The 25024-nt window shown below is 54.3% G+C and overlaps 1 protein-coding gene across 1 annotated transcript; it reads left to right on the top strand.

Annotated features, from left to right (window-relative positions):
* Positions 1–22536, top strand: PLEKHO2 (pleckstrin homology domain containing O2). Its single transcript, XM_019748665.2, has 6 exons — positions 1–158; positions 6429–6578; positions 11121–11237; positions 15628–15732; positions 17222–17320; positions 19544–22536. Exons 1-6 carry the CDS (start codon positions 147–149, stop codon positions 20558–20560), a joined length of 1500 nt encoding a protein of 499 aa, XP_019604224.2. The 5' UTR covers positions 1–146; the 3' UTR covers positions 20561–22536.
* The last annotated feature ends 2488 nt before the right edge of the window (positions 22537–25024 follow it).

The raw sequence follows: 25024 nt of genomic DNA, 5'->3' as shown, positions 1-25024 counted from the left end.
CCGAAGTTTCTTGGGCCGCCGGCGGGCCGCGGGACAGAACGCAGAGAGCCGCCGCCCGGCTGGGCGTGGATGGAGCTGGCGGAGCCCGCGCGGTGCCGGGGGTGAGCGGCGGAGAGGCCGATCGGCCGGACTTCAGCGGACTCGCCATGGAGGGGGAGGTGAGGGCCGGCCAGGCGGGGGGCCTGGGCTGGGGTCTTCCAGCCACTCAAGACGGTTGAGGTTCTGGGCTCAGGCCCTTGTTCCTGCCAGCTCCTCTCTCTCAGGTCTCCGGACGCCAGCACATCACCCCCCCACCCACCCCAGGCAGAGCCTAGGCAGGGGCGGGAGTAGGGATCGCATGTCCGGCACTTCAACGACCGGTCCTGCTTTATTATCTCTTTGGTTTTTCTCATCAACTGTGGGCATGTTATTGTTCACATTGGATTAACGGGGAGACTGAGGCTCTGCTGAAAGTGGCTTGGGGTGCTGGGCTTGAACTTCGGTTACCGTTGACACCCCGTGCCAGCCAAGTCTGATCCTGGGCGCAGACTGTATGTGTTGGGTTGGTGGGGAGTCAGTGGGTCCTTCCAGCCCCTGTCTCAAGGAGTCCTGAGGCAGTGACCCTAGCTGGTGGCTGGAGGACTGGAGAAGTTGTTCTTTTTCTCCCCTGTATCAGTCCCTGTGAGTCCCCTTTCCCTTACCCTCTGGCCTGCCCCAGAGTCGGGCCCATGTAGGGCTAATCCTGGTCCCTGCCTTCCCTACACCCGTGGGAGGTCTAACTCCCAGGGGGCCCTGGGCAGCTGGACCAGCAGTTCCCTTTGAGCCTCCTTCTTCCCCTCAGAGCCCTCTTGGTCTGGGGTGGGTCAGGCACTCTGTGATTCCTGTCCTTTACTTGCACACTCAGTTCTCCCAGTAGCCCCATCATCCCAGCACACAGCAAACACTTCACGTGTGTCTGTGGAGTGAATAAATTAGAGGGGCCTGCTGAGTCTAAAGGACTTTGCTTCTAGTCCTCTGAGGAGGTCTCAGCTTCAGCCCCTCACAGCCAAAGAGAAGGGGATATGTCTGTGCCTGGATATATAAGGAGAAAAGATGAAGCCTTCATTCCTTGGGCAACCTTGGCCAGTTGGGGAGCCTTGAGTGGACCCAGCTGCCTGTGTCCCCATCAGAGCCCATCTCCCTACTTCCTGGCACCACTGCGCAGGGGCAGCTGGGCTGTCAGGGTTCCCTCCAGGCCAGGCCCTGTGTTTCTGTGGGATAGTAGATAAGTCACTTCCCCTCTCAGCCTGCGTTTCCTCTTCTGTATAATATAGGGCTTGAGGGCCTCTTCCCTGGGTCCTGACTGTATGATTGTGGCCCTTTCTGTCAGAGTGGGTGGAAGTAAGGGGCAAAGTCAGGTCACTATGATTTGCTGTGGTTTTTTGCTGACAGGGGTGGAGCAACCCTCCGCTACCTCAAGCCCCTGTTGTGAGGGCTGGGCTCTCTGGCTGTGGCCCCTCCCCTTCTCCCAGAGGATGTGGGACAGGATTACTCCATCTCCTGATCTGCTCTGGCCCCCAATTAAGGGAAGTTCTCCTGGGGCGTCCTGGGCCCATGGTTTGTCTCGTGGCTAACCCAGCCCAGCTCTGCACTCTCTCTGGTCCTGAGTTTCTGACATTGCCACTCACTGATTCTCAGATGCCAGAAACTCTGCTCATAGCTGGGCCATCTAAGATCTTGCCTACTTCCTTCTCTTATCTCCTACCTCCCCTTTTCTAACTATTTTCCTCCCATTTCTTCTCCCAGTCACTTCCCTTCGTTTCTTGAGGCCTTAGTGCCCATCTTTGTTTCTCAAAAACCCCTCTTAGGTTGTAGTCACCTGCTGTCTCCCATGACCCCAGGCAGGGGTCCCACATAGCTGCTTTCAGCCCTCCCCCTAGCTTTGAGCTTCCTCCTCATGCCCAGCCACCCTAGTGCCAAGTCCCCTCAGCCTCAGTGACCTCTTCTGTGCAGTGGGTTGGTAGTCTCTGTCAGACTGAGGTTTGGTAAAGAAATGCAGGTCTGGACACTGGGCATCTATCCACTTGTGTTCTCAGGGACTCAGTTACCCCATCTATAAAACGAAGGAGGTGGGCAATCCAGAAATGTGGTGCTGTGTGTACAGAAGCTTTGAAAACTGCAAATACCGATGTGAGGTATTGTTGCCACTGGAGTAAGGTTGAAAACACTGGACCCAGACTTTCTTGTGTCTGCCTTGGGGTTCTGCCCTCCTGTCCTATCAGTCATGCCTTTGCCTGGCTTGGCCTCCAGTGGCTCCAGGCTGCTCAGTTGACCTTTCCCATCTAGAGAGAGGCTGGGCAGTGTGCTATCCCAGGACTGGTTTTGTGACCTTGAGCTAATCTCCGGCTCTTTCAGGACCAAACTTTCTCATTCTATAGTGAAGGAGTTCAGAGAATAGAGTCTTGGAAACCCTCTGTGCCTTTCCTTCTTCTCTGGGCCAAGGTGTGTGTCTCCTTCCCTCCTCACCGTCCTACCAAAACCCTGCCTTCTGCAAGTGCTTCCCAAATGAAACCCAAGCCCTTCCCCACCAGAGAGCTAGAACCAAGGTGTCCTTCCGGATGGGGGCTATGTTCCTCCCCACAGGCTGGGGCCCTCTCAAGCAGAGGATGCTCACCTAACCCTCAGACCGGGGACTTCCATTGTGCGGGGTCTGTGTTGCCCCCATCAGACTGGAAGTTCCCCCAGGGCAGAGCTTGTGCTTCCTCTCTCTGATTGCCCCATCGGAGGGCTCTGACATAGTGGCTTCTTAGTCGAGTTCAGTCAGAGAATCACTGGGTTAGTCAAAGGGCAAAGATCGTCATTCTAAGCGCCCCGTGATGTGAGGTGCCAACTTTCTTTGTGCTGGTCTCCATCTCTGTCATAGCCTGTGTCATGGCTTTCTACCTGCTCCCTTCTGTGCACAGGGTCAGGGTGGCCTGGCATCTTTTTCTTTTTAATGAATGACCCAGAGACCCTCCCATCTCAGACAAAGAGGAGCCAGGCTGGTTCCCAGGGGTGCCTCAGGAGCTCCCCACAGTGGGCAAGGGAGGGCCTGAGTGAGGATGGATGGGAGAGGAGAGGGAGAAACAGGAAGAATAGTGGTCAACAAGAGGAGAGGAGGCCGAGACACTGGGCTGAGCAGGACAAAACCTCCCCTGTGAGCCCTGCCAAGGGGAGGGGCCACTTATTAAAACTTACTGGGGCATAGCCAGGCCCCCTGGTGGGAGAGTGTCTGAGGGGCAGGGAGAGGGGCTGGGTGAAGGGTGGCGGGCAAGCAGGTCTCCCTTCAGCTCGCTGTTGCTGATTCCTGATACGGAGACACTTCCCTGGGCTTTGGTTCAAGGCTTCAGCCCCTCACTTCTCACTCCCCGTGTCCAAAAATGCCTTCTCTCCTCAGTCGTACCCTGGCCCCACCCATCCCTAAGGCCCTAGACTTGCTTCTCTAGCTAATCCAACCATGGTAATCACTGGACACTTCTCTGCTACATCCAGAGAGGACAGTGGTCAAGGCACAAGGTTCTAGCTGTGCCCCTGGGAGCTTCTAGCTAGCAGGAAGTTTTCACGTGTCAGTGGGTGAGGCAGGCAGGGGAGGTCACAAGTGGAGGGGGTTTAGAAAGGGGTGTGGATGGGCCCCTGAAAAACAGGCGGTGAACTTGGAGCACAGAGGTGGGAAACCCAGGCAGCAGCTTCACGCTGCACCATTCCTACCTACCACCTTGTTTAAGAGAGACTGAGATCAAATATATGGTGATGGAAGGAGAACTGACTCTGGGTGGTGAACACACAATGGGATTTATAGATGATGTAATACAGAATTGTACACCTGAAATCTATGTAATTTTACTAACAATTGTCACCCCAATAAATTAAAAAAAAAAAAAAAAAAAGAGAGAGAGAGAGAGACTGAGAGTCTGCAGGCCTAGGAAGTGGCCAGCAGTGTTGTAGTTGCTGATGCAGGGGTGTGATGTGTGACGTGGGGGTGGGGGTTCCCATTTCCCACTTCTTCCAGCCCTGGGCTTGGGCCACCCTGCAGGGTTCACTGAGGGGATGAGGGCCCTATGGCTCACATAGCCTGTGGGGCTGAACACAGCGTCTCTGGTGATGCAGGAAGGAGGGGTTGGGTGCATGATAGGATACGAGAGCACCCCCCTTCTTGTAAAGGGCCCTGAAGCCCCCTTTTCCCCTGGTCAAGGGTGGCTCATAACTGGCCTGTAGGCAAGTCTCCCACTTCCTCATTCCTCCATCCGGGAAAATCATTTGGGACCACCGCACTTCCCCATTTTTCTTGTCATATACAAGTTATAGAGAGAAACTGAGAGGGCACCTCACATTCCAAGGAGCTCCTTGGGCATTGAGGCCCAGCAGCTAAACCCACAAAGGTCTTATTCTAAATTCTGAACCAGGCTCAGGGAGAGAGGGTCCCAGCGAATCAGGGGGATGGCCGTGACAACAGTAACAATAATGACAGCTACCATTTACTAACTTTAGGGTATCCTAGGCACTGCTTTATGTGCCGTCTCTTTGTTCAGCAGCAAATATTTATTGAGTACCTGCCGTGTGCCAGACGCTGTCTAGGCACTGAAGATATAACAGTAAACAAAACAAAAATCCCTGCCCTTATGGAATTATATAATTTTTGCAACTTTTGTTAATGTCTCCATTTTACAGATGAAGAAACTGAGGCTTAAAGAGATCAAGTGACTTGCCTTTGGTCTGTGTGACTTGGGCTTCAAAGCTCAGACTCCCAACCACCAGACCGTGCAGTTCAGAGAGGTGGGGGGTGCAGTGTGAACAGATTAGGTGTGCCCTGCCATAATAGAGAGCAGGGAGGCTATGCCCTACCCAGCCCCTAACAACTTAACCACACTTCCATCTGCCTGGGCTTGTCCATCCAAAGGCAGCTGTGGCCACAGGGTATCCCCTGGGGAGAGGTATGCTTCTTTTAACTAGGGTCCCTTTTTGAGCTTTATGTAAATTACAAAGTAGTCAAAATTAGTACTCATTTCCTTCTGTCATCTTCTAGATTCTGACAAGTTCTTGACCGCCCCCCCCCCACCTTCCCCTTCACACTCACTACTGTGGGTACCAGTCACTGCAGCAAAGTGATATCAAATTTGGTGTATTTTAATTTTCATTTCACGGGTATTTCTTGTGTACCCATTATGTGTAAAGGAAGAGTGCTAGGTGCTGGGGACCATCTGGTAGGCATTCACCTGGCACTCAGTTACCCAAGCAGGTAATCAAGGGGCACAAGATGTCAGTGGCTGGCCTGGAGCCCACAGGGTGACTGCTATGTCTTAGAGAAAGGTTCGAATTGACCCCCTATTTCAGCCTTTGTTCAAAAGCAGAGTTCTTGGAGCCCTCACTAGATGGGGTGGCTGCCCCAAAGTCCTGGCCTGGGGGAAGGAGGAGGGCAGAGGAGTCTCCTGTTTGGGGGCTGAAGCAGGAGCTACAGAGGGGGTTTTTTACAAGCGTGTGGGGAGGGCAGATTACCACTCTGCCTACCTGCCTCCTCTCATCCTTTTGATACTGCTTAAATGTCTTCTCTGGGAGGTCTTCCTGAGTCACCCTACCTGATCCAGGTCCTGCACGGTCCTCCGTCACCCCCCACCCTTCACTGTTTCCTTCGTAGCATTTCACACTTGTAAATGCATTTGTATCTGGTGTTTATTTGTTCAGCAACTCCTTCTCCGAATTGCCAGCTCCAGGAGGGCAGAGATCCATTATTATTATTCCTCTCTGCCTATGCCAGCACCTGTGACATTGTAGGAACTCAGTGCAACATTTGTTGGCATGGGAGGCTGATGATGGAGCAGGAAGAACTAGGGGTCAAAGACCCAGTTTGAATTCTGGCTCTGGCCCTCCAGCTGTGTGCCCCTGGCAAGTCATCCCTCTCCGAGGTTCAGTGTGCTGCGACATGTGGATAACGATGCCACTGCCTCAGCGGGCAGCTGTATGGGTTAAATGAGGCAACGTGTGAAAAACAACACGGTGGCTCAATACAGAGTAGCTGCTGCTGTTATTATTGTTGCTGCTCTTATTATTTCTTTTCTTTTTTTAAATCATATCAGGATACAAAGTTTATTTTTTATTTATTTTTTGTTTTTAAACTTTTATTTATTTAAGTGTGTTTTTCCAGGACCCATCAGCTCCAAGTCAAGTAGTTGTTTCAATCTAGTTGTGGAGGGCGCAGCTCACAGTGGCCCACGAGTTGTTAAGAGCACCGCACTCTAACCAACTGAGCTAACTGGCCTCCCCCTGCTCTTATTATTTCTAATACTGGATAAGAATATCTGCCTTGGGAGTTGTGGGGAAGTTCACATGGGATGATATCAGTATATACCCAGCAGAGGGACGCATCCCTAGTGTGGCCTGTGGACTGTGGTCCCGTGGGGGCAACCCTCATGGCATGTCCTGGTGCTATCTTACAGGGTATGAAGGAGGGAGGCGAGAAGCCTCGGGGCGCACGGATGGCGGACAAGGCTGGTTGGATCAAGAAGAGCAGCGGGGGCTTCCTGGGGCTCTGGAAAGACCGCTATCTGCTGCTCTGCCAGGCCCAGCTGCTGGTCTACGAGAATGAGGTGAGGACCTGCCTGGCCCTGAGGTTGGGGGTGTGGGGCAGGGGGCAAAGTGAGGGCAGCCTAAGCCCTCAGGAGGATCCCAGAACTGGGGCTGGAAGACGTGTCCACCTTTGCCATGCTGTGCAACCTTGGGCCAGTGTCTGATCTTCTCTGGGTCTCTGCAGCATGGGCACGATACCTCCAGGTGCAAGTCTAGGGCTCCTGGATGAGGGGCTCTTTGAAGTGTGCGTAGGGATGTGTGTAGCTCCTCAACTGTACACCTACACTGCACCTCCCTGTCCCAGGCTAGGTTCCACTTATGTGAGTGTTCCAGAAAAACTAAGCTTGCTCCATTTAGCAGTGATAGTACAAATAATACTTATCGCTCACACGTGTTTGGAGCTCTTACATACCTCTCAGATGACACTTACGACAGTCCTATGAGGGTGGTTTTCATGTCACGTTGTACAGAGATGGACCCTAAGGCCCAGGATGGCCAGATGACTATTCAGCATCTCAGTGAGTGAAGGCACCAGGTCTAGAACCAAATCCAGTGCTCTTTCCACGCATCGATGCCAGCAAGTAAACTCTAAAACTAATTTTTGGTGGGAGTCCTCTAAAATATGTTGAATATGCTCTACTTTCTTCAGCAGAACTCACTGGCCTAAACTGAGTCTTTCCTTGGTGGCTCGGAGTCACTTATTGTCAGACGGTTTTGTACAGCCACGCCGCACTTTTCAGCTTTTCTTTCTCCTTTAACATCAAGCTGCCAGTTGCCACTGCTGCTGTCCTTGTACCTCTCAGCCCTCTCATCTTCCCACTGCAGACTGGTGTCCCTTCTCATTTCATCAGGCTTGGAACTTGGGCAATCAAGGATGCTAACATCGTGTGTTAAGTAAGAGTCGACAAAGCTCTGGGGGAAGACCTGAGGAGGAAAAGTGGCTTTTACTGTAAAGGATGTTTGTGTCCTGGGGTTGAGGCTCTCAGAAGACGGGCTCTCACTGTCTGCCTTTGACAGGTGGACCACATGGGGGAGAACTGGCCTGGCTGCCAAAGAGGGACTTCCTGCCGGTTCCCCACCACCCTCTCTCAGCATGCCTCAGGGTATCTTGGCAAATTCTTAGTTGTGCCAGGCCAAGAAAGATGGGGACCCCACATGTACATGTTTAAAGGCGCTGCCCCTGAGAAGCACCTTGATTGTCCTACCTCAGGCCCCAGTTCATGGAGTTGGGGTGTCAGAGAAGCAGCTGAAGCAGGGCAAGAAGATGAGTTGTGCAGACAGCCCTCCAGATGTTCTGTACCATCGCTGTCACCAAATGAGGACGTGCTGTGGTGACAGCAGGGGGATATTTTTATAAATAAAGGGCGTTGTTTCAGCTTCCTCCAGTCCCAGCTGCCTGAGTTAGCTGAGTGACAGGCCCCAGCTCTCAGCCTGTCGGGCGCTGTTAGACTTGTCCTGGGCCACCTTTCCACATCTGGCCACAGCTGGGAAGCAGGCAGGAAGGATTTCATGTCCCCTAAACATGAAAAATCTAAATCACACTTTAAAACAAAAAATCACTATTAAAAACCTCAATGTAGTTTCAAAAACTTAGCCCTCAGGGCTGAGGAGCTTGGCCCAGGAGTAGGAATTGGGAAATGCTTATTAGTTCAATTCCTCTTTCTTGATGTAAGGAACTAGGCAAGTGCAAATAACTTTTGGCTGTTTCTTTGCTTTCAGTGAGGCTGACGTTCCAAAAATGCTGCCCCCACCCAGTGCCTGCTGTTTTATCCATTTTTCTGAGCTGCAGAAGGGCCAGATGATTCAGCATTCTGGGTGGAGAGGAGACCCAGGTCAGGCAGACGTAGGGAGCTGGGTGGTGGAGATGGACTGACTTTCTGTTTTGGCCAGTGGTTGTCCAGTTGTGGGAGGCCTGTGTACATGGGGCAGGTGAGCTGTGCTCTCTCCAACTGTGGATCCTTCCTCAGGTGGCTTTCTTCCTCTGGATGCCCAATAGGAGGGAACTTCCTGGGGTCTCACTCTGGGTCAGACATTCAGTCCAGCAAACTGGTCCTACCGGTATATATGTCCCTCTTGAGGGCTGCCCCTTGTAGGGCACTGTAGGCGAAACAGAATGGAGAGCAGACACATGCAGCCCAGGGTAGAGAGAGATGGTCCAGCAGGGAGTTGGGACTGTTTTTCACCATGGCAAGGTGTCCCTAGCACCTAGTCCAGTGCCTGTACCTGGCAGGGACTTTGTGCATGCGGGACCTCAAAGGAGGGAGGGAGCAGCAAGGCTCAGGCTCACAGGCGTGGGCAGTGGGGCTTCCTGGACCAGATGGATTTTACTGTCCCTTGTGCTGAGTGGAAGAACCTGGAAGGGATTGGAGACTAGGGATTGGAAGGAGATGTGTGGAGGCAAAAACAGGAAAGACACCTGACTGAATCTGGATGGGAAAGCTCAGGCCACCCTGGCCATCAATTCCCCTTTCCCTGAGGGGCTAAAGAGAGGGCCAATCAGTGGTTATCCCCCTTAGCTGTACAGCCATCTGCTTTGAAAAACACTGATGTCTGGGCTCCACGCCTCCGGGGATCCTGATAAATTTGGGATGTTGCCTGAGCATTGGGGTTTTTAAAGGTCCCATGTGCCACCATGGTTGAGACCCTCTGGTGTAGAACAGAGGTTCTCAAACTTTTGTATACATCAGAGTCACCTGGAGGCTGTTAAAATTCCAGTTGCCAGGCCCATTCCCCTAAGATTATGATTCAGCAGGGATGGAGCCTGAGAGTTTGCATTGCTAACAAGTTCTCAGGTGATGCTTTGGCTGCTGCACCAGGTACCTCACTTGGAGGACCGCCACTGGTACAGAGCAACCTGCTGCTAAGGCCCTGACCGAACCTCTGCCTCTGGCTGGGAGGAGTGAGCTGTGCTGGGAAGAGCTCTGGACTGTGAGTCAGAGGGTATGGGTTTGAGTTTGGCCCTGCCCCGCATATTGGGGTTTGTGTCCCTCGGGCAAGTCACTTTACCTCCAGGCTTCATTCTCTTCCTCTGTAGAGTGAGGCAAATACTGGCTTTTAAGGTGGTTAAGAGGCTCTGGAGAATCTGGGATGTAAAAATGCTTGCTGAGTGTCAGCGTTTCTTAGTAGGGTTGTCCCTCAGTATCCACAGGAGATTGTTTCCAGGACCCCCATGGATACCAAAGTCCACTGGTGCTTAAGTCCCATATAGAAAATGGCACAGAATTCGCATATAACCTATACTCATCCTCCTTGTACTTGATCTCTAGCTTACTTATTATATCTAATACAATGTGAATGCTATGTAAATAATTGTTATACTGTATTGTTTAGGGAATCATGACACTAAAGAAATGTTTATACATGTTCAGTACAGAAGTAACCATCACAGGCCTAACAACGTAAAGTTTTCTTTTTCCAAACATTTTTGATTCAAGGTTAGTTGACTTTGTGTATGCGGAACCCTCAGATACGGAGGGCCAACAGTATATGTGGATCATCATAGAGGGAAATTGGGGCATTTCCTTTGCAAATAATTGAATCACTGCCTCCCAGATATCCCACCTACAACGGCAGGGCACTGAGGCTGTCCCTGGGTGGGTGCTTTTCCTGGCTGTCTGCGTGACGCACAACAACAAGAGTTTCCTTCACTTGTTGGCCAGTGTCCCCCTCTCCCCCAGCCCCGACCCAGGGCCTGCTTCTACTTCCCTAGAGTCTCCAGGGTGAGACTGTGTCACATCCAGGAAGTTGTTCCAGCCGGGTCTTCCTGGAAGAGGAACCAACTGACCACCAGTGAGGGAGGAGGAGCTTGTCCCAGACAGCTTGCTGGACAGGCACCTGGCGGGTAAAGTCCAAATGCAGAAAACACTCAGGTGCCAGGGCTGGCGGGCGGGAAGGCAGCCCAGCCAGTGTCCAGAGGTGGTTTAGAAGAGGCCGACAACTGTCCAAGAAGATAGCCTGGGGGAAGGAGGCACTCTTAAAGGAACCCTTGCCCTTTCTGTTGTACTGGCCACGCAGGGTGGCATCTCACTCCAAGCTAAGGGTCAGCGGAGGAAGATGCCAGAGGAGAAGTCAACTCAGGATTTGTGTGGTGAAGGCAGGGCATGTAGCCCAAATGTGCCCTATTCACACTTCCCTCTGTGGTTCTGCCTGGAAAGCCTTTTCATTTCTCAGCTTGCTCCCTCTTCCAGGTTACCTCTTCCACAAATCTCCGCCCGGCCTCGGGGCATGCATGGACCCCCAGGCATCCATTTTTAAGCCTCTCTGGCTTCCCTTGTTTCTTCCTTTGGCCTTAGGCATATTTGAGTAAGCCGTGTTTCCCACTTTCGGGCTGTGAGTCCCATTTCTCAAGTGCACGGTGAGGCTTGAGGGTGTCCCTCCTGTGAGTGTGGATTTGCTATAGTCTAAATACTGCATCTTGGTGATTGATTGGCAGCCTGAGGTCTCTCCTGACCAAGTGATGCCCTTGCTGAGTGGGATCAGGGTGTGAAGCGGGGCCAGGGTGTTTGAAGGTCTGGGTGCATCTGGTTCTTACCACTTCATGTCCCCTGTGTCTCTCTTCCCAGGATGAGCAGAAGTGTGTGGAGACAGTGGAGTTGGGCAGCTACGAGAAGTGCCAGGACCTTCGTGCCCTCCTTAAGCGGAAACACCGCTTTATCCTGCTTCGATCCCCAGGGAACAAGGTAGGGCTTTACCTGCCATGGCCTGACCTTCCTCCGGGCTGGGGTCCGCTTGGGAAGATCACCCCAGGAGGCTCTCTAAGACAGGCTGGGCTCCTGGATGCAGCCTGAGCATGCTCGGTGGAGTGTCTGAGGCTCAAACCCGGGGCCACCACAGGTTGGACCTTTTGCTCACTTTGTCATGGAGTCCCTCCAGTCCCTGGTTGATAGGAGATGCACGTAGGGCTCTGCTGCGAGCTCTGCTCCCCTCTCCCCTTCCAGGCCCTGGGCTGAAAGGGCCTAAAAGACCGAAACGCGGCTCTTCCCAAGCTGTAGTTGGAAAGTAGCCTTTGGGAGGTGAGGCCCTTGGCCTCTCACACCCTGGACACAGGAGGCCCAGGGCTGAAGCAGGAAAGCTGGGGATGAGGCCTTCATCTCACCAGGCCTCTGACACTGTGATGTCCTCTGGGCCAGAGGGGAAGGTGTGACCTCTCCTTCATCCCATGCTTTCCTGGGTGGCCACCCCTCTACCCTCCGTGCTTGGGGATGCACAGCCCCCCCAGCTTTCCTCGCCTTGCACTTTCCTTTCTTAACTGTTGCTGGAGAAGTTCTCTTGCCCAAGAAGTTCTTTCCCGGGACATGCTGTATGTGGATGAAGTTCATGGTTTGTACCACGTATGTCTGGCAGGGGGTCCCGGTGGGCGTGGACACATGGCATAGTTTCACAGATATCAGGAGGGAGTCAGATCCGAGGCTGGTATGTGCAGCACTTCTCGCCAACTAGCACCCATCTGCAGCTGGGTCAGGCCTCGCCCAACCTCTGCACGTCATGTGGAGCCTCTCAGAATGGGGCTGAGTCACAGAGGCGGGGAGTTGGGGCAGGTCTGATGTGGGCCTGCTGAAGGCCATTATGTTTCTTCCCCAGCGTTTAGGGCCAGGAGCCCAGTCTTCTGTGGCTCTGAGCCCTGGAGGAGACCACGCTGCTTTACTCACTAACTCTTTGTCCTGCTCTGTGCTGGGTCGGGCCAAAGAAGCAACTAAGGGGTTCCGACCCTGGGATTGGGGGTGAGCTCTGGGTGGGGGCAGGTTTATAGTGTCATGAGGGTTCATGGGGCTGGGCCCAGGTTGCACTTGACATGTGCTACTTAGGGCTCTTTGGGGAAGAGGAGAACCACGTTTTAGTCTTTTAGGCCCAAGAGCCCCTATGCTATCCGGGAGGCCTGCTTCCTCTCTAATTGGTGCTATGGTTGTGTGTGTATGTTTGAGACATGCAGGGTTCGTTAGGTATGAAGGTTTGTGCCTGTGTGTGTGTGTGTGTGTGTGTGTGTGTACCTCTGTGTAGGTGCGTGTTTACCTGGCCATGGTCAGTCTGGGTCTTTGTGTGTCTCTTAGTGAGCTTATGTGGATATGAGGCGGAGGGGACCTTGCTTCTCTGTCCTCTGCCAGTGCTGTTCTGGAGGCCACCTCCGTTCCGCAGCTCTGAGGTCAGCTGGTGGTGGGCTAGGTGGGTTAGGCTGGGCACAGGGCAGGGTGGGACATTACATTCCGAGAGGCCTGTTTGTGCACATACATTCTCAGCTGCTTCAACCAACACCCCAATTCTGCCAAGAGTTCAGGTTGGCTCTGGTGACTCTGGGAACAGGATGACCAGTTGGGGACACGGCCATGGAACAATTGGTGGGGCTGCAGGTTAATGGGAGGACAGCATACCCTGATTCCAGTTCAAGAGTCCCCTGACCCTCGACACCCCAGGAGCTCAAACAGAGTGGGGGCTCTCCAGAGGCAGATGGGGGACCTCCCAGAGAACCACGTCCCCCTCATCCTCTCACCCTCCTTTCCTATCGCCCTGGGTGTTCCCCATCCTCAGTGAGGCTGCCCGCTGGCCAGAAGGTCACATGACCCTGCTGTCTAGTCCTGAAGCCGCCTGTTTTTTCCTTCTAATCAAATAAACAAAGACTCCAGTGTCTTGCATGCCCCTCTCCCCCCTGCCTCCCCATCCCCACGCCCCTGCCGTGAGGTCACAGGCAGACGCTGCCAGGAAGCAGGGTGGCCTCTGCTGGGCCTTGCTGTCCTGCTGGTCTCAGCCAGCTTGGCCCTTTCCTCTTTCCTGCCTCCCTTCCCCCTCCCACTTTTTTCCTCTCTGCCATTTTGTCTTCTCCCCTTTCTCAGGCCATATGGGCCTATTCTGTGGCCAGTCCTGTTAACTCCTAAAGTCCTCACAGGGCCTGTGCCCCTGGGGCTTCTGGGAAAGGCTCGGGGAAGGGACCTGTGCAGCCTGTGGCTCTTCAGCACACAGGTAGTGTTGGAGCAGGAGGAGCAACTTGTTGGTGCTCAGATAGGCCCTGTTCTGATCGCCCTGTGCGATGTGGGCTCATTCCGTCAGGATCATGGTTCCTGACGGTGGGGCTGGGTCCCATTTAACCTTGTATTCTTTCTCCTAAGGGAGCCCTTTGGCCGACACCCTCCCCCCAGCCTGCCTCAGGTGGGCTGGCCAATGGGGAAGGCTGCAGTTTCGGTTGGGTCCAGTGGTCTGTTCTTGTCCGTTAGGCCCCGGATAGTGCAGGGGCCACTGCGGGTTGGTAGGACTAGAACTCCATCATCTTGGCTCCTAGGCCAGTGCTCTTCGTCTGCCCTGTTCTTGCTGTATATGTTGCTGGGTTCAAGTGCACCTTGCAAGCTTTCAGGGATGCTAAGTCCTGCACCAGGCAGGGTCTCCACCAACTCCAAGCCTGTGAGCAGGAGCAGCCACTGAGCTCAGAGGGGCTGGCCCTGCTCCATGTTTCTCAGCCCCATCACAGGGTTGGGTGGGCCCTTGCAGAGCCCGGATGCAATGCCGTCCCTCCCTGAGCCCCTAGCAGCCCTGATGGCTGGGCTGAGAGGCAGTTGCCAAGGTGCCCTGGGGTTTCTGACTTAACTGCAGATCTGCTGCCAGGATCGAATTTACCCTGGTCATGCAAATGAGCATTTGGCTGTGCCTGGCATGGAGAGGTGGGTGGGACCCAGGGCCCTGTATGGGGAGAGGCAGGAGGCAGCCAGGAGGAAGTTATATAACAAGGATGCTGAGGGGGCCAGGCGGACTGTGGTGTTACATAACTCAGAGAGTGGCGAGAGGGAAGGTGCTATCTAACACCAGGGTGGGGGATGGGCAGGCTGGCGACCCGCCCGACAAAGAACTGGGGCATCTTGAGGTCGGAGAGTGGGCAGTGGCCCAAAAAACAGGGAAAGGGAAGGAAACTTGGGCCAGTTCATTCATTTATTGGCTCATTCATTCAGGAAATATTTACTGTATCCCTACTATGTGCCGGGCTCTGGCTTTAGTCAGGTTGAATTCCCTCAGCATTTCTTTATGGTAGGCCGTGTTATCCCTTTTTCCAGATGAGAAAATGGGCTGTTTTGTCTAGAAGGAGGGCCATGGTGATAATTCCTACTACTGAGCACTCACTCTGTGTCCAGCTCAATTCAACACTTTAGATACATCAGTGATCTTCACAGCTCCACGAGGCAGGTCATGGTGATGTTTTTCTCTTTTAGATGAGGAAACTGAGGCTCAAGGTCAGCCAGCTGTAGGTGGTGGTCTGTCCAGCTCAGAGGCCCTATTGCTGTGACCACGGTGCAAGGCAGCCTCTCGGTTTACATGGCCTCGCGCCTTCCACTCTTTCCTGTCTGACCGTGGGGCCTGGCAGGGAGGGGCCCTTGGAGCTGCCCTCTGATTCTCACATAGTATCTTGGAGCTCCTGCCTGAAAAAGGAAGGGATCTGTGGGGTGGGGTGGGGTGGGGTGTGGAGTCAGGAGTCATAGGATTACTTTAGGCTGCCTTGGCCAAATTCCATCCCATCTGGTGAGCCTGTGTTTCCTCATCTGTGTGATGAGGGGTTGGAATTGACCCCCAATGCCCTTTCTCTCTTATAATCTATGATTCAAGGAGACCCTGCGACTTTTTCACTTGGGGCAAGGGCTAGGTGTGGGGCCCACTGGAGAGTTGAAGGTGTCCCTGGTTCCAGTGGGCCTTCACCAGTGGGACACCCCTCATGCTTGTCTCCTTCATCACCCCAGTCCTAGGAGACTGGGGCTACTACTACTTTACAGAGAAAACTAGAGCCCAGAGGTCAGGCAGCTGGCCTGGGGGGGCAGTCATATGGAGTGAGACCAGATCTAGGATCTTTCCACAGGGCAAGGTCAATTCGAATCCAAGTCTCTGGTGGCTGCATGTAGGGAAAGAGCCCATTCACTGCTGGGTCTGTCCTCTCCTTTGCCCTGAAGCCTGGTGTCAGACCTCTTGTAGGAGTCATTTTGGTTTGCTCCTGGCCATCTGGGCCAGGGCCAACTTTGAAATCTGGGGTGGGAAGCTTCCTTAAGACCCTCCATGTGAGCCTGGTTAAACATCTGCCATCCACCCCACCCATGCCCCCCGCAGGTCAGCGACATCAAATTCCAAGCACCCAGCGGGGAGGAGAAGGAATCCTGGATCAAAGCCCTCAATGAAGGGATCAACCGAGGCAAGAACAAGGCTTTTGACGAGGTGCGATGCAGTCCTGGGCAGGGCTCTGTGTCCCCTTCCCCACCCTGTTGTGAACCCAGAGAGGACGCTGCCTCACCGCATCCCAGACAGCCGCTTGCTTATGTCTCTGCTACAAGCACTGGGGCATCTGCTGTTGTTACCTCGTTTAATCCTCACAACACCCCTCAACATAGGCGGTAGTGTTCCCGCTTTACAGATGAAGCACTGAGGTGTAAGGAAATTCAGTGACTTGTTCTAAATGAAAACATGGGTAAGTGGTGTGGCAGAATTTAACTGGCTGCAGCCGTGTATCCTTGCCAACCTCAGCTGGCAACAGCAGGTGGGCCCAGGACAGAGGGATCTAGGGGGTGAGTTGAGAGCCAGAAAGCTCATTTTTCAGTTTGGCCATGAAGTCCAGGCCAGACTGTCTCTAGCCCTGGGCCTCCCATCTGTCTGCAGTGGCCACCCAGCCCCCTATAGTGGTGATGGTGGCAGCAGTGGCCATGACCAGGCTGTGGCAGGCAACGGTGTCCCCTGGGGCCAGATCTCCTCAGGAGGATTGTCTTGGACATCATGGATTTGTAGCTCTTTGGGCTAAAATGCATCTGAGGGCCAGATGGGGTGACCCTTGGATTGTAGAAGTCTGAGACCTGAGTGGAATGAATCTTCTCAAGGCCCCTTACTGGAAGCCATGGCTCCTATGTCGTGTCTTATGTGACTATGTCACGTTCAGCCCTTCACTAGCTGGGGAAAGTGTCCCCGTTTTGTGGGACATACGGTGGGTGTTGGAAGCCACGGCTGGAGCGTGGGCTGGGCCTGAGCGCAGTCTCGGCAGATCAGCATCAGCTCCTGCCTGAGGAACAGAGACAGCTGGACCCCCAGCCGGGCCTGAATGCTCAGCCTGACCTGGAGATTGAGGGTCTTAGCCCCACCCTCATTACAGGGACAGGCTGCTCCAGGCTTCAGAGTCTGGATTTTCCATGTGAACTTCACTCTGTGGCTTCCTGGACGACTACTACCCCCTTTCCTTACCCTCAGAGAGGAGATGCTGCCCTCCAAATACCCCGACCCAAAGGGGCGGAGGCCCTGCTCTTTCCGGGCCTATCCCCAAGGGTCCTGGGAGAGTGACTGGGGCCAGGGCAAGGCCAGTTCTGGAAGTAGGTACCCGGGGATCATGGGGTGTCTTCTTCCTCTCCCCCAGCTAAGCCCAAAAGCAGCCTCGGGGCTGCTTATGTATTTGTAGTAGGCTGAGGGGCAACCGCTGATAACCCATATTATGCCAGGAAGACTGACGCAAAGAGGGAGAGCCTCAGACTACAAAGAGATGGTAAAGGCAGTGCAGAGACAGGATGAAGAGCAGAGGTCCAGTCATGGAGAGATGCTTCAGAGAGAGGCAGCAACGGGGCGCTTGACCCTGCGGGTGCAGACCCTGACTTTGAGTTAATGCCTGAGCATTTCCTCCTCTTCCCAAGGCTTGGTGGGGACTGACCTGGTTCCTTCTCCTTCCCAGGTAAAGGTAGACAAGAGCTGTGCCCTGGAGCATGTGACACGGGACCGGGTGCGTGGGGGCCAGCGGCGCCGGCCACCTACAAGAGTCCACCTGAAGGAGGTAAGACTACTTTGCCTCAGCTTGGCCAGGTAGGAGGCCAGTTGAGCTGGTGACCCCAGCTCCTTAGGATGGCAGCCAGGCTCGGATCCCCCTTTTTCCAGAGGATTCTTGGACCTAGGGCTTCCTGAGTGGCAGGTGGGAATCTGTGTGTGGAGGCACGTGTGTCAGATGTGCTCAGGGTGTAGATGCCTGTGCCTGCTGTGCTTATTGAATCCACACGCTGGCCTTAGCCAGAGCTGGTGCCGGAGGGAAACGGAAACCCTGAGGCTACTCCCTGCCTCTCAGGGCTCAGTTTCCAGCTGGAGTAAAGACCAGCTTCAAGCAGAGCTGTGTCTAAGGGCTCTGGGAGGCTGGAGCAAAGGGACCACAGAGGACCCACTGGCACTTGAGCTGACCCTTGAAGGATGGGAAGTGTTTCAGCTGGCAGGTGGGATATGAGGGAGATGCCCGGTGAGGGAATGCTGTGAGCTGAGCATGAGGCAGGAGAGTGTAAGGTGTGCTGGGAGGTCTGCCGGGAAGGTGACGTTGGGAGGAGAGTTAGGAGGGCTTGAATGCTGGAACTGGGGACAGGATGGATGGGAGGGTGTGTTCCAGAGGTTATTTGACGCACAGGATAGGGTGGGTTGGGTTGAGGGAGGGAAAGGCAGGGGACCAAGAAGAAGAGGGAGCAGTAGGGCCTCCAGGTTCCCACAGGAGTTGAAAAGGGAGGGGCCAGTGGGAAAGAGACTGGGAAGCAAGAGTCACCTGGACTTGTGATTGAATATGGGGCTGTGGCAGATGGACTAGACCGAGAGGGAGGGTTGTCAGAGGTCCCCCCAAGCAAATAGAGGCCCTGGGCACAGGGAATTTGGGAGAAGGTGTGGGCAAGGGGAGGAGTAAGGGAGGAGCCCCTTTTCAGACTAGTGTTGCTGATGGGGGTAGATGGTGGGGGGAGGGGTCTTGGAGGCCAGGAAAGAACCTCAGCAAATGAGGCCAGAGAGGTGGGTGGCACATCTAGGGAGAGAAGGGCACAGGACCTGGGGGTCATCAACTGGGTTGGCAGCCACAAGTCACAAGGGCAGGACTGAGGAAAAGGTAAGTGGTGACGTTGAAAGCATATTTTCTCAGAAGACTCAGCTTAGGGCTGTCATGGGGTAGAGAGCCGAGGGCGCAGGGGTGAGAGAACCATGGGGGGGGGAGGCAGAGAAGGGAAGGGACCAAGGTAATTGGAGAGTTTGTTTTGAGGCGAAGCAGACTGTTCTTGTCTGTCAGCTGAAGAAAAAGAGCCTGTAGAGGGAGCGGACTGTAATATCCAGAGAGAAAAAGAAGGCCTGAGGTAGGAGGTCTAGGAGGTATTGGAGGAGGGCCAGGCTTTGAGGGGAGATCCTTTGAGAAGAATTCAGGGAGGGACTCTTGACTGATTGAGCATGTGTGTCAGCCAGATGGCCGGTGCGCATGTAAAAGGGAGTGAGGGTCCCAGCCAGGACCCCCATCCCCTGAGGGACCTGGGGAGAGACTTACTGCCCAGCCTTGCTCCACGGCCTCCGAGGCTCCCGGGGCAGGTCCCCATGAGCGTGTGGCTGCTGGGTGTCCCTTTGGGTCCCCGAAGCATCCCAGGTCGGTGTCAGCTGTCTGCTTGGTGCAGCTGTTCCCCTCTGGCAGTCAGCTGTGGTCTTGGGCCACATCTGACGGTGTGAGGAGAGTGGGCACTGCTGAGCAGCTGGCCAGGCAAGGCCTGGAGAGATCTGGGCTGGAGGACTGGGTGTGGGGCTGGCAGAGCCGTCAGAGGTTTCTGGGGAGGGGAAGCAGAAGGGAGTGCGCGAAAGACAACTCTAGAGTCCTGGTAAGTCCTGGTTCTGTCGCCTACTGGCTATGGGAACCCTTGGTGGGTGGTTGCAGAGAAGGGACACTCTGCCAGGAAGGGGTCAGAAACAGGGCTGGAATCATGTCCCCTGCTGCCCAGGTCAGTATAATTGCATTAAAAAGAGCAGCCCCTTTCACTGGCTGGAAGAAGCAGGGCTGGGGCACCGAGTGGTCCCCCTGGGTCTGACTTCCTGGCCTGTGATTCCAGTCAGGGAATCCTACAGGACTGAGGGAGAGGAGAGGATCCATCAGAGGGCATGGAGAGTGGGTGCGAGGGACCCGAGCAGCCTGGATGGGAGGGCCTTAGTACTCTTACGGATGGGCACATCAGACCCAAAGGCCAGTCACCCAAGATGACGCCCATATGCTGCTTCCCACCAGGTAGCCAACGCAGCTTCTGATGGACTTTTGCGCCTGGACCTGGACGTTCTGGACAATGGGCCGCCAGTGTTTCCCCCCAGCAATGATGTCAGTGCAGCCCAGCCCAGGGAGATACTCCGGCCCCCCGTGCCTCCTACCAAGCCTTCCCCAGCGCCTGAGATGACCAGCCTCAGTGACGGAGTGGAAACCCCTGTGGGCAAGAGCGCCCCAACCCCCGTCTCAGCAAACTCTGAGGGCCACCCTGAGAGCCAAGAGGACTCAGAGACCCTGGTGGGGAAGGATAGTGGCTTCGAACAGCCCCCCAACAAGGTCTTGCCTGACAAACTGAAGGTGAGCTGGGAGAACCCCAGCCCCGGGGAGCTTCCTGACACTGAGAATGCAGAACCACTGCAGACACTCTCTTCTGAGACTTCTGAGGCTACGCCCAAGGAAGGGGGGAAACCCCCTACACCCCCACCCAAGATCTTGTCAGAGAAACTGAGAGCCTCCATGAATGTGATGGAGCCTTTGAGGCCAGCCCAGAGTCCTGGGGCCCCAGAGACCTCCGCCTCAGGCACAGCTCAAGTCTCAGTGAATGGCGTGGATGACAGTCCTGAGCCTGTCAAGTTATCCCAGGCTGCAGGTACCCCAGGGGATCCCCCAAAGAATGCAACAGCGTCCACAGCACTGCCACCCTGGGACCAGCCACCTCAGTTTCATCCCCGCTGCTCCTCCGTGGGGGACCTGCTTGGGGATGGCTCCCAGTGTCCACGGCAGCCTGGGGCACGGCTGTACCGGGCCCAGCTGGAGGTGAAGGTGGCCTCAGCACAGACAGAGAAACTGTTGAACAAGGTGCTGGGCAGTGAGCCGGCCCCTGTAAGTGCTGAGACCTTGCTCAGCCAGGCCGTGGAGCAGCTGAGACAGGCCACCCAGGTCCTGCAGGAAATCCGAGATCTGGGAGAGCTGAGCCAGGAAGCACCTGGGCCACGGGAGAAGCGGAAGGAGCTGGTGACTCTCTATAGGAGAAGTGCACCCTAGGGCCTGCCAGGCCAGGGCACTGTCCCCTTGGCCAGCCTAGTCTATCAAAGCCCTGCTGAGAAATGTTATTCTGCTCAGTCTGTGTTGAAGGGCCATCGGGCATGGCAGGGTTTGGCCAGGACCTGCAGAAACTCCTGGTATCCTTCCTGCCCTGGCCAGTGGTGCCGGGTGCCACCCAGGGCCACTGTCTGGCTATCTGGCCTGGCCTCTGGGCTCTGACTTGGGCTGGGAGCACACACTCAGGACCTCTGTGCTTTCATGGTTGTTCTGAAATGCCCCCGGGCTTTAGCACAGCCCTGGGGGGCTTTGGGGGTCGTGTAATCTCTGCTTCTCAGCCCCAGTAGTTTACATTCCTGACTTCTGAATAGAGCACAGCTGAGCTTCCCGCACCTCCGCGTCCAGATAGCCCTAGGCAGAGAGCCTCCTGGCAAAGGCAGCTTCAAGCCCTAACCAGCCCTCCCACCCACATATTCCGAGTAGCTGCTGAGACCCTGGGTCCAGGCTGTAGGTTCATACCTCAGTTGAGTAAGACCTGGAACTTAGCGAGGGCCTCTGAAGGCAGGTGGGAGGCATCTGTGTGAGAAAGCCATTCGCTATGTGTCCCCTCTCTGGGCCTGTGCTATTCTGCAGCCTTCCCCTCTGGTGAGCTCTGACCAGAGGACCCCAGGGTGGAGGAGGGACTCGAAGAGTCTCCCTGCCTCGCGACCAGCTTGTGTCCAGCCTTGCACATTCCTATAGCGGTGAACCCCAGAATGGCCCTGATGTCAACCTCAGAAACTCTTACATGTAACTCATTATAAATCAACTTTCAGAAGAGAAGCCACCCCAACTTCTGTGCCTCCCCAGATGGGATTTATATCTGGGTCTCTGTGGTTCCGCCTCAACTCAAACAGGTCCAATATCCCAGTCATTTCCTCTAATGCTGAGGGGTACGTCGGGGCCTGAAACCACTTCCCTCTCCCCTCTTCCCTGCACCCCTCTGGCTCAGGCCCCAGATGGACTGCTCCTCCTGAACTTCCTAGTGGAAGGAAACTTCTCCTGGTCCTTCAGTGGCCTGTGCCTGCAGCCTGGACCTCTCCCTAGGGTGCCGCCCCTCCGCCCTCCATCATCCCTGGCTCTGGGAGCACGTCCAGTCTCCATCCTGCTGCAGGAGCTGCACTGAGGGCAGAGCTTGTAGGTGCAGAGAACCGGAAGGCCACAGCCACCCTCCCTGAGGCCTGTGGGAATGGGAGACGTTCCTGGCAGGAGCTGCTCAGTGGGTTTCTGCATTTGCACTTTTGTTTACTGAAAGAGAGGAGAGGGAGGGTCACAGCTTCATGCTCTGGTCTTTCTGCCCACTTCCCCGCATCCAGCCACCAGTCGTGCCCACAGGCCTGCCAGCGCAGGTCACTGCCTGCCTTACTGTACTTCTGCTTCGTTCTGGAGGGTAATAGCCAGGGATCCGTGGCCTGTATCGGGCAGGGGTGGCGTAAGCAGCCATGTCATAGCTCTTGAGCCCTCATGGGCCTCCCCAAACCACACTCCTTGGACACACTGGGCTCCCATGCCACAGTCTGCCTGTTTCTCCATGTGTCCAGTATGAGAGCAAGAATGTCATCAGATACTCACTGTCACATGGCCCCCTATCTTCCTTTGGGGAACGGCTTTCTGCCACCAGCAGCCGGGGCTGTCTGGGGCTTTAACCAAGTCACCTGCTTCCAGGGACTAGAGCCTCCTTTTCTTCTTCTGATAAGCGTGACCAGGCTGAGCGATCATCTCTGGGGCCACCTCAGTGGCCTAATGCCGTTGGTTCCTATGGGGCTCCCATGCCTTGGCAGCCTGGGCCCCAAGGGGGAAGCCAGCTTTCAAGGGAGGGGGAAGAGGATGGGGATTACGCTGGTGCCGCCTTGCCTGCGTCTCGAGGAGGATGGCATTCCATGTCTTCTGCTTATGAAGCGCCTTTCTTGAAGTTTGGCAATAAATCCCTTTTTATGGAACTTTTCTGCCGCAAGCCTATTTGTTGGTGGGACCAGCTCCAGGGCTGACCTCGGAAGCGGAGGGTAGGCGGTTGGTCAGTGGCTCCACCAGCCCTCCAAACCCGTTGTGGGGCATCTTCCCCATAGGATGGTCTGCGCACTGCCCTCCCGCAGTGTTCCTTCTTTGCCAAACTCAGCCATGACCCCAACTTTACGCACACACATTTCTACAGGCTGGGGGCTAATTTTCAGTTTTTAAAAGCTTTATTTGGAAATAATCTCAAACAGAAAAGTTGCAAGAATAACAATAGCACAAAGAACACCTGTGTACTCTACCCAGATTGACCCATTGGTTTATCTTTTGAGCACTTTCTCTCTCTCACATACACACTTTTTTTTCCCCCCTGAATCATTGGAAAGTTAGTTATCATGGCCCCTTACCCCTGAATACTTCAGTGTGTATTTCCTAAAAAATAAGTATATTCTCTTATGTAACCACAGTACCATTATTATCAACTTCAGTAAATTTAACACTGATATAGTAGTTAATATTCCAACTTTGTCATTTGACCCAATAATATCCTTTATCATATGTTTCCTCCAGTGTAGGGTCAGATATTGCACACATGGGTCTTTCGTCTCTAATCTGAAATGTTGCCACAGCCGTTCTTTATTTTTCATGACGTGGACATCTTTGAAAAATACAGTTCTTTCCCCCCACCCCCTTTTAATAGAACAGTCCTAACTTGGGGTTTGTCTGACGTTTCATCCTCTTTTAATAGAACAGTCCTATCTTCGGGTTTATCTGAGGTTTCATCATAATTAGATTGAGGTTATGGATTCTCAGCCAGAAAACTGCATAGGTGCTACCGGGTCCTTCTCAGGACCTCACTTCTGGAGACACATGCCTCCATCTGCCCCCTCACTGATGATGTTAATTTTAATCACCTGGTCAAGGTGTCTGATTTTTTTTTTTTTTTCTATTGTAGAGTTAATGACTTTTCTCTTGCAACTAATAAACAATCTGGAAGACATTTTAAGACTATGCACAAGTGTGTTGCACCTCATCAAAATTTCCCCCTAGGTTTAGTCTCCACTGATGATTCTTTTTTTAAAGATTTTATTGGGGAAGGGGAATAGGACTTTATTGGGGAACAGTGTATACTTCCAGGACTTTTTCCAAGTCAAATTGTTGTCCTTTTTAAATCTTAGCTGTGGAGGGCGCAGCTCAGCTCCAGGTCCAGTTGCCGTTGTTAGTTGCAGGGGGCGCAGCCCACCATCCCTTGCAGGAGTCGAACTGGCAACCTTGTGGTTGAGAGGACACTCTCCAACCAACTGAGCCATCCGGGAGCTCAGCGGCAGCTCAGCTCAAGGTGCCGTGTTCAATCTTAGTTGCAGGGGGCAGAGCCCACCATCCCTTGCGGGAGTCAAGGAGTCAAACTGGCAACTTTGTGGTTGAGAGCCCACTGGCCCATGTGGGAATCGAACCGGCAGCCTTCGGCGTTAGGAGCATGGAGCTCTAACTGCCTGAGCCACCGGGCTGGCCCCACCACTGATGATTTTTGCCTGCACAGGTGTTTCCTATGATGGTAAAACGTGATTCCAGCTGTTATTTTAACCTCAGTGCCTGGTCCTGACTAGGGGTGAGCCTGGGCCCTGCCTTATTATGCCCATGGCACCCCTAATACATCTCAGCAGGACCCCAGGGCTTAACTGAGCATTCTTTGGCAGCCCTCGGGTCAGTGGACAGAGACCCACAGGGACCTCAGTGAGTCTCAGCCTTGGGACTTCAATTTCCTCACCCATGAAAAGGGAATTGCAGTGCTCCCCACTCCCCGATGTGGAAAAGTACCACTGTGCTCCCCAAAGGCTGGCTCCCTTCCTCCTCAAAGGGCCGCTGGACAGGCCCGGTGACCAACATAACAGGAAGCACCTGACCCAGGGCCTATCGACTGGCTATGACCCTCGTATCCCTCCTGAATTCCCCTGCCACTGGCCTGATGTGTGACAGCCATACTGAGTGACAGTGAGCTTCTGCACCTTCGCTTCACCTTCACCGGCCCTTTGTCTGCGAGGAGGACCCAAGGTAAGGGAGAGGAGTCCCTCATTGATGGAGGTCCTACCCTCCCTGGCCCAGAAACAAGGTCCTCTCTGGAGGGTCACCTTAAAGAGAGCAGCTGCTGGGAAGGTGTCAGTGGCCAGCCACAGGGCTGAGGAAGGATGTGGTGAGAACTTTCTTCCGTCTGGTCCTGGGGGCTAGAGGCCTTTTGAACACATGCTGCGATATTTCAGTGCCCTAAAGTCCTGTGGGTAGTGTGATGGACAGTTTTGCAAAGCACAAGGTAACTACTTTCATACAGGACCCAGGACAGCAGGGACTGGTAGGGGAGGGGGCATCCAGATTGCTCCTCCCTCTGCCCCCACATGAGCCTGGGACCTGGAAGCTCCCTGTATCTTTCTGGTGCCACCATGTTTTGTGTCCTCCTTTAAGCCCTGTCTTCCTGCTTCC

Source organism: Rhinolophus sinicus, linkage group LG03, assembly GCF_036562045.2.
Source record: "Rhinolophus sinicus isolate RSC01 linkage group LG03, ASM3656204v1, whole genome shotgun sequence".
NCBI lineage: Eukaryota > Metazoa > Chordata > Mammalia > Chiroptera > Rhinolophidae > Rhinolophus > Rhinolophus sinicus.
The sequence above is the reverse complement of the archived record's forward strand: the minus strand, read 5'-3'. Positions and strand labels throughout refer to the sequence as shown.

Coding starts and splice junctions, on each gene's coding strand:
- PLEKHO2 (XM_019748665.2), top strand. Junction 15,733..17,221: donor AGAACAAGGCTTTTGACGAG/GTGCGATGCAGT, acceptor TCTCCTTCCCAG/GTAAAGGTAGACAAGAGCTG. Junction 17,321..19,543: donor CAAGAGTCCACCTGAAGGAG/GTAAGACTACTT, acceptor GCTTCCCACCAG/GTAGCCAACGCAGCTTCTGA.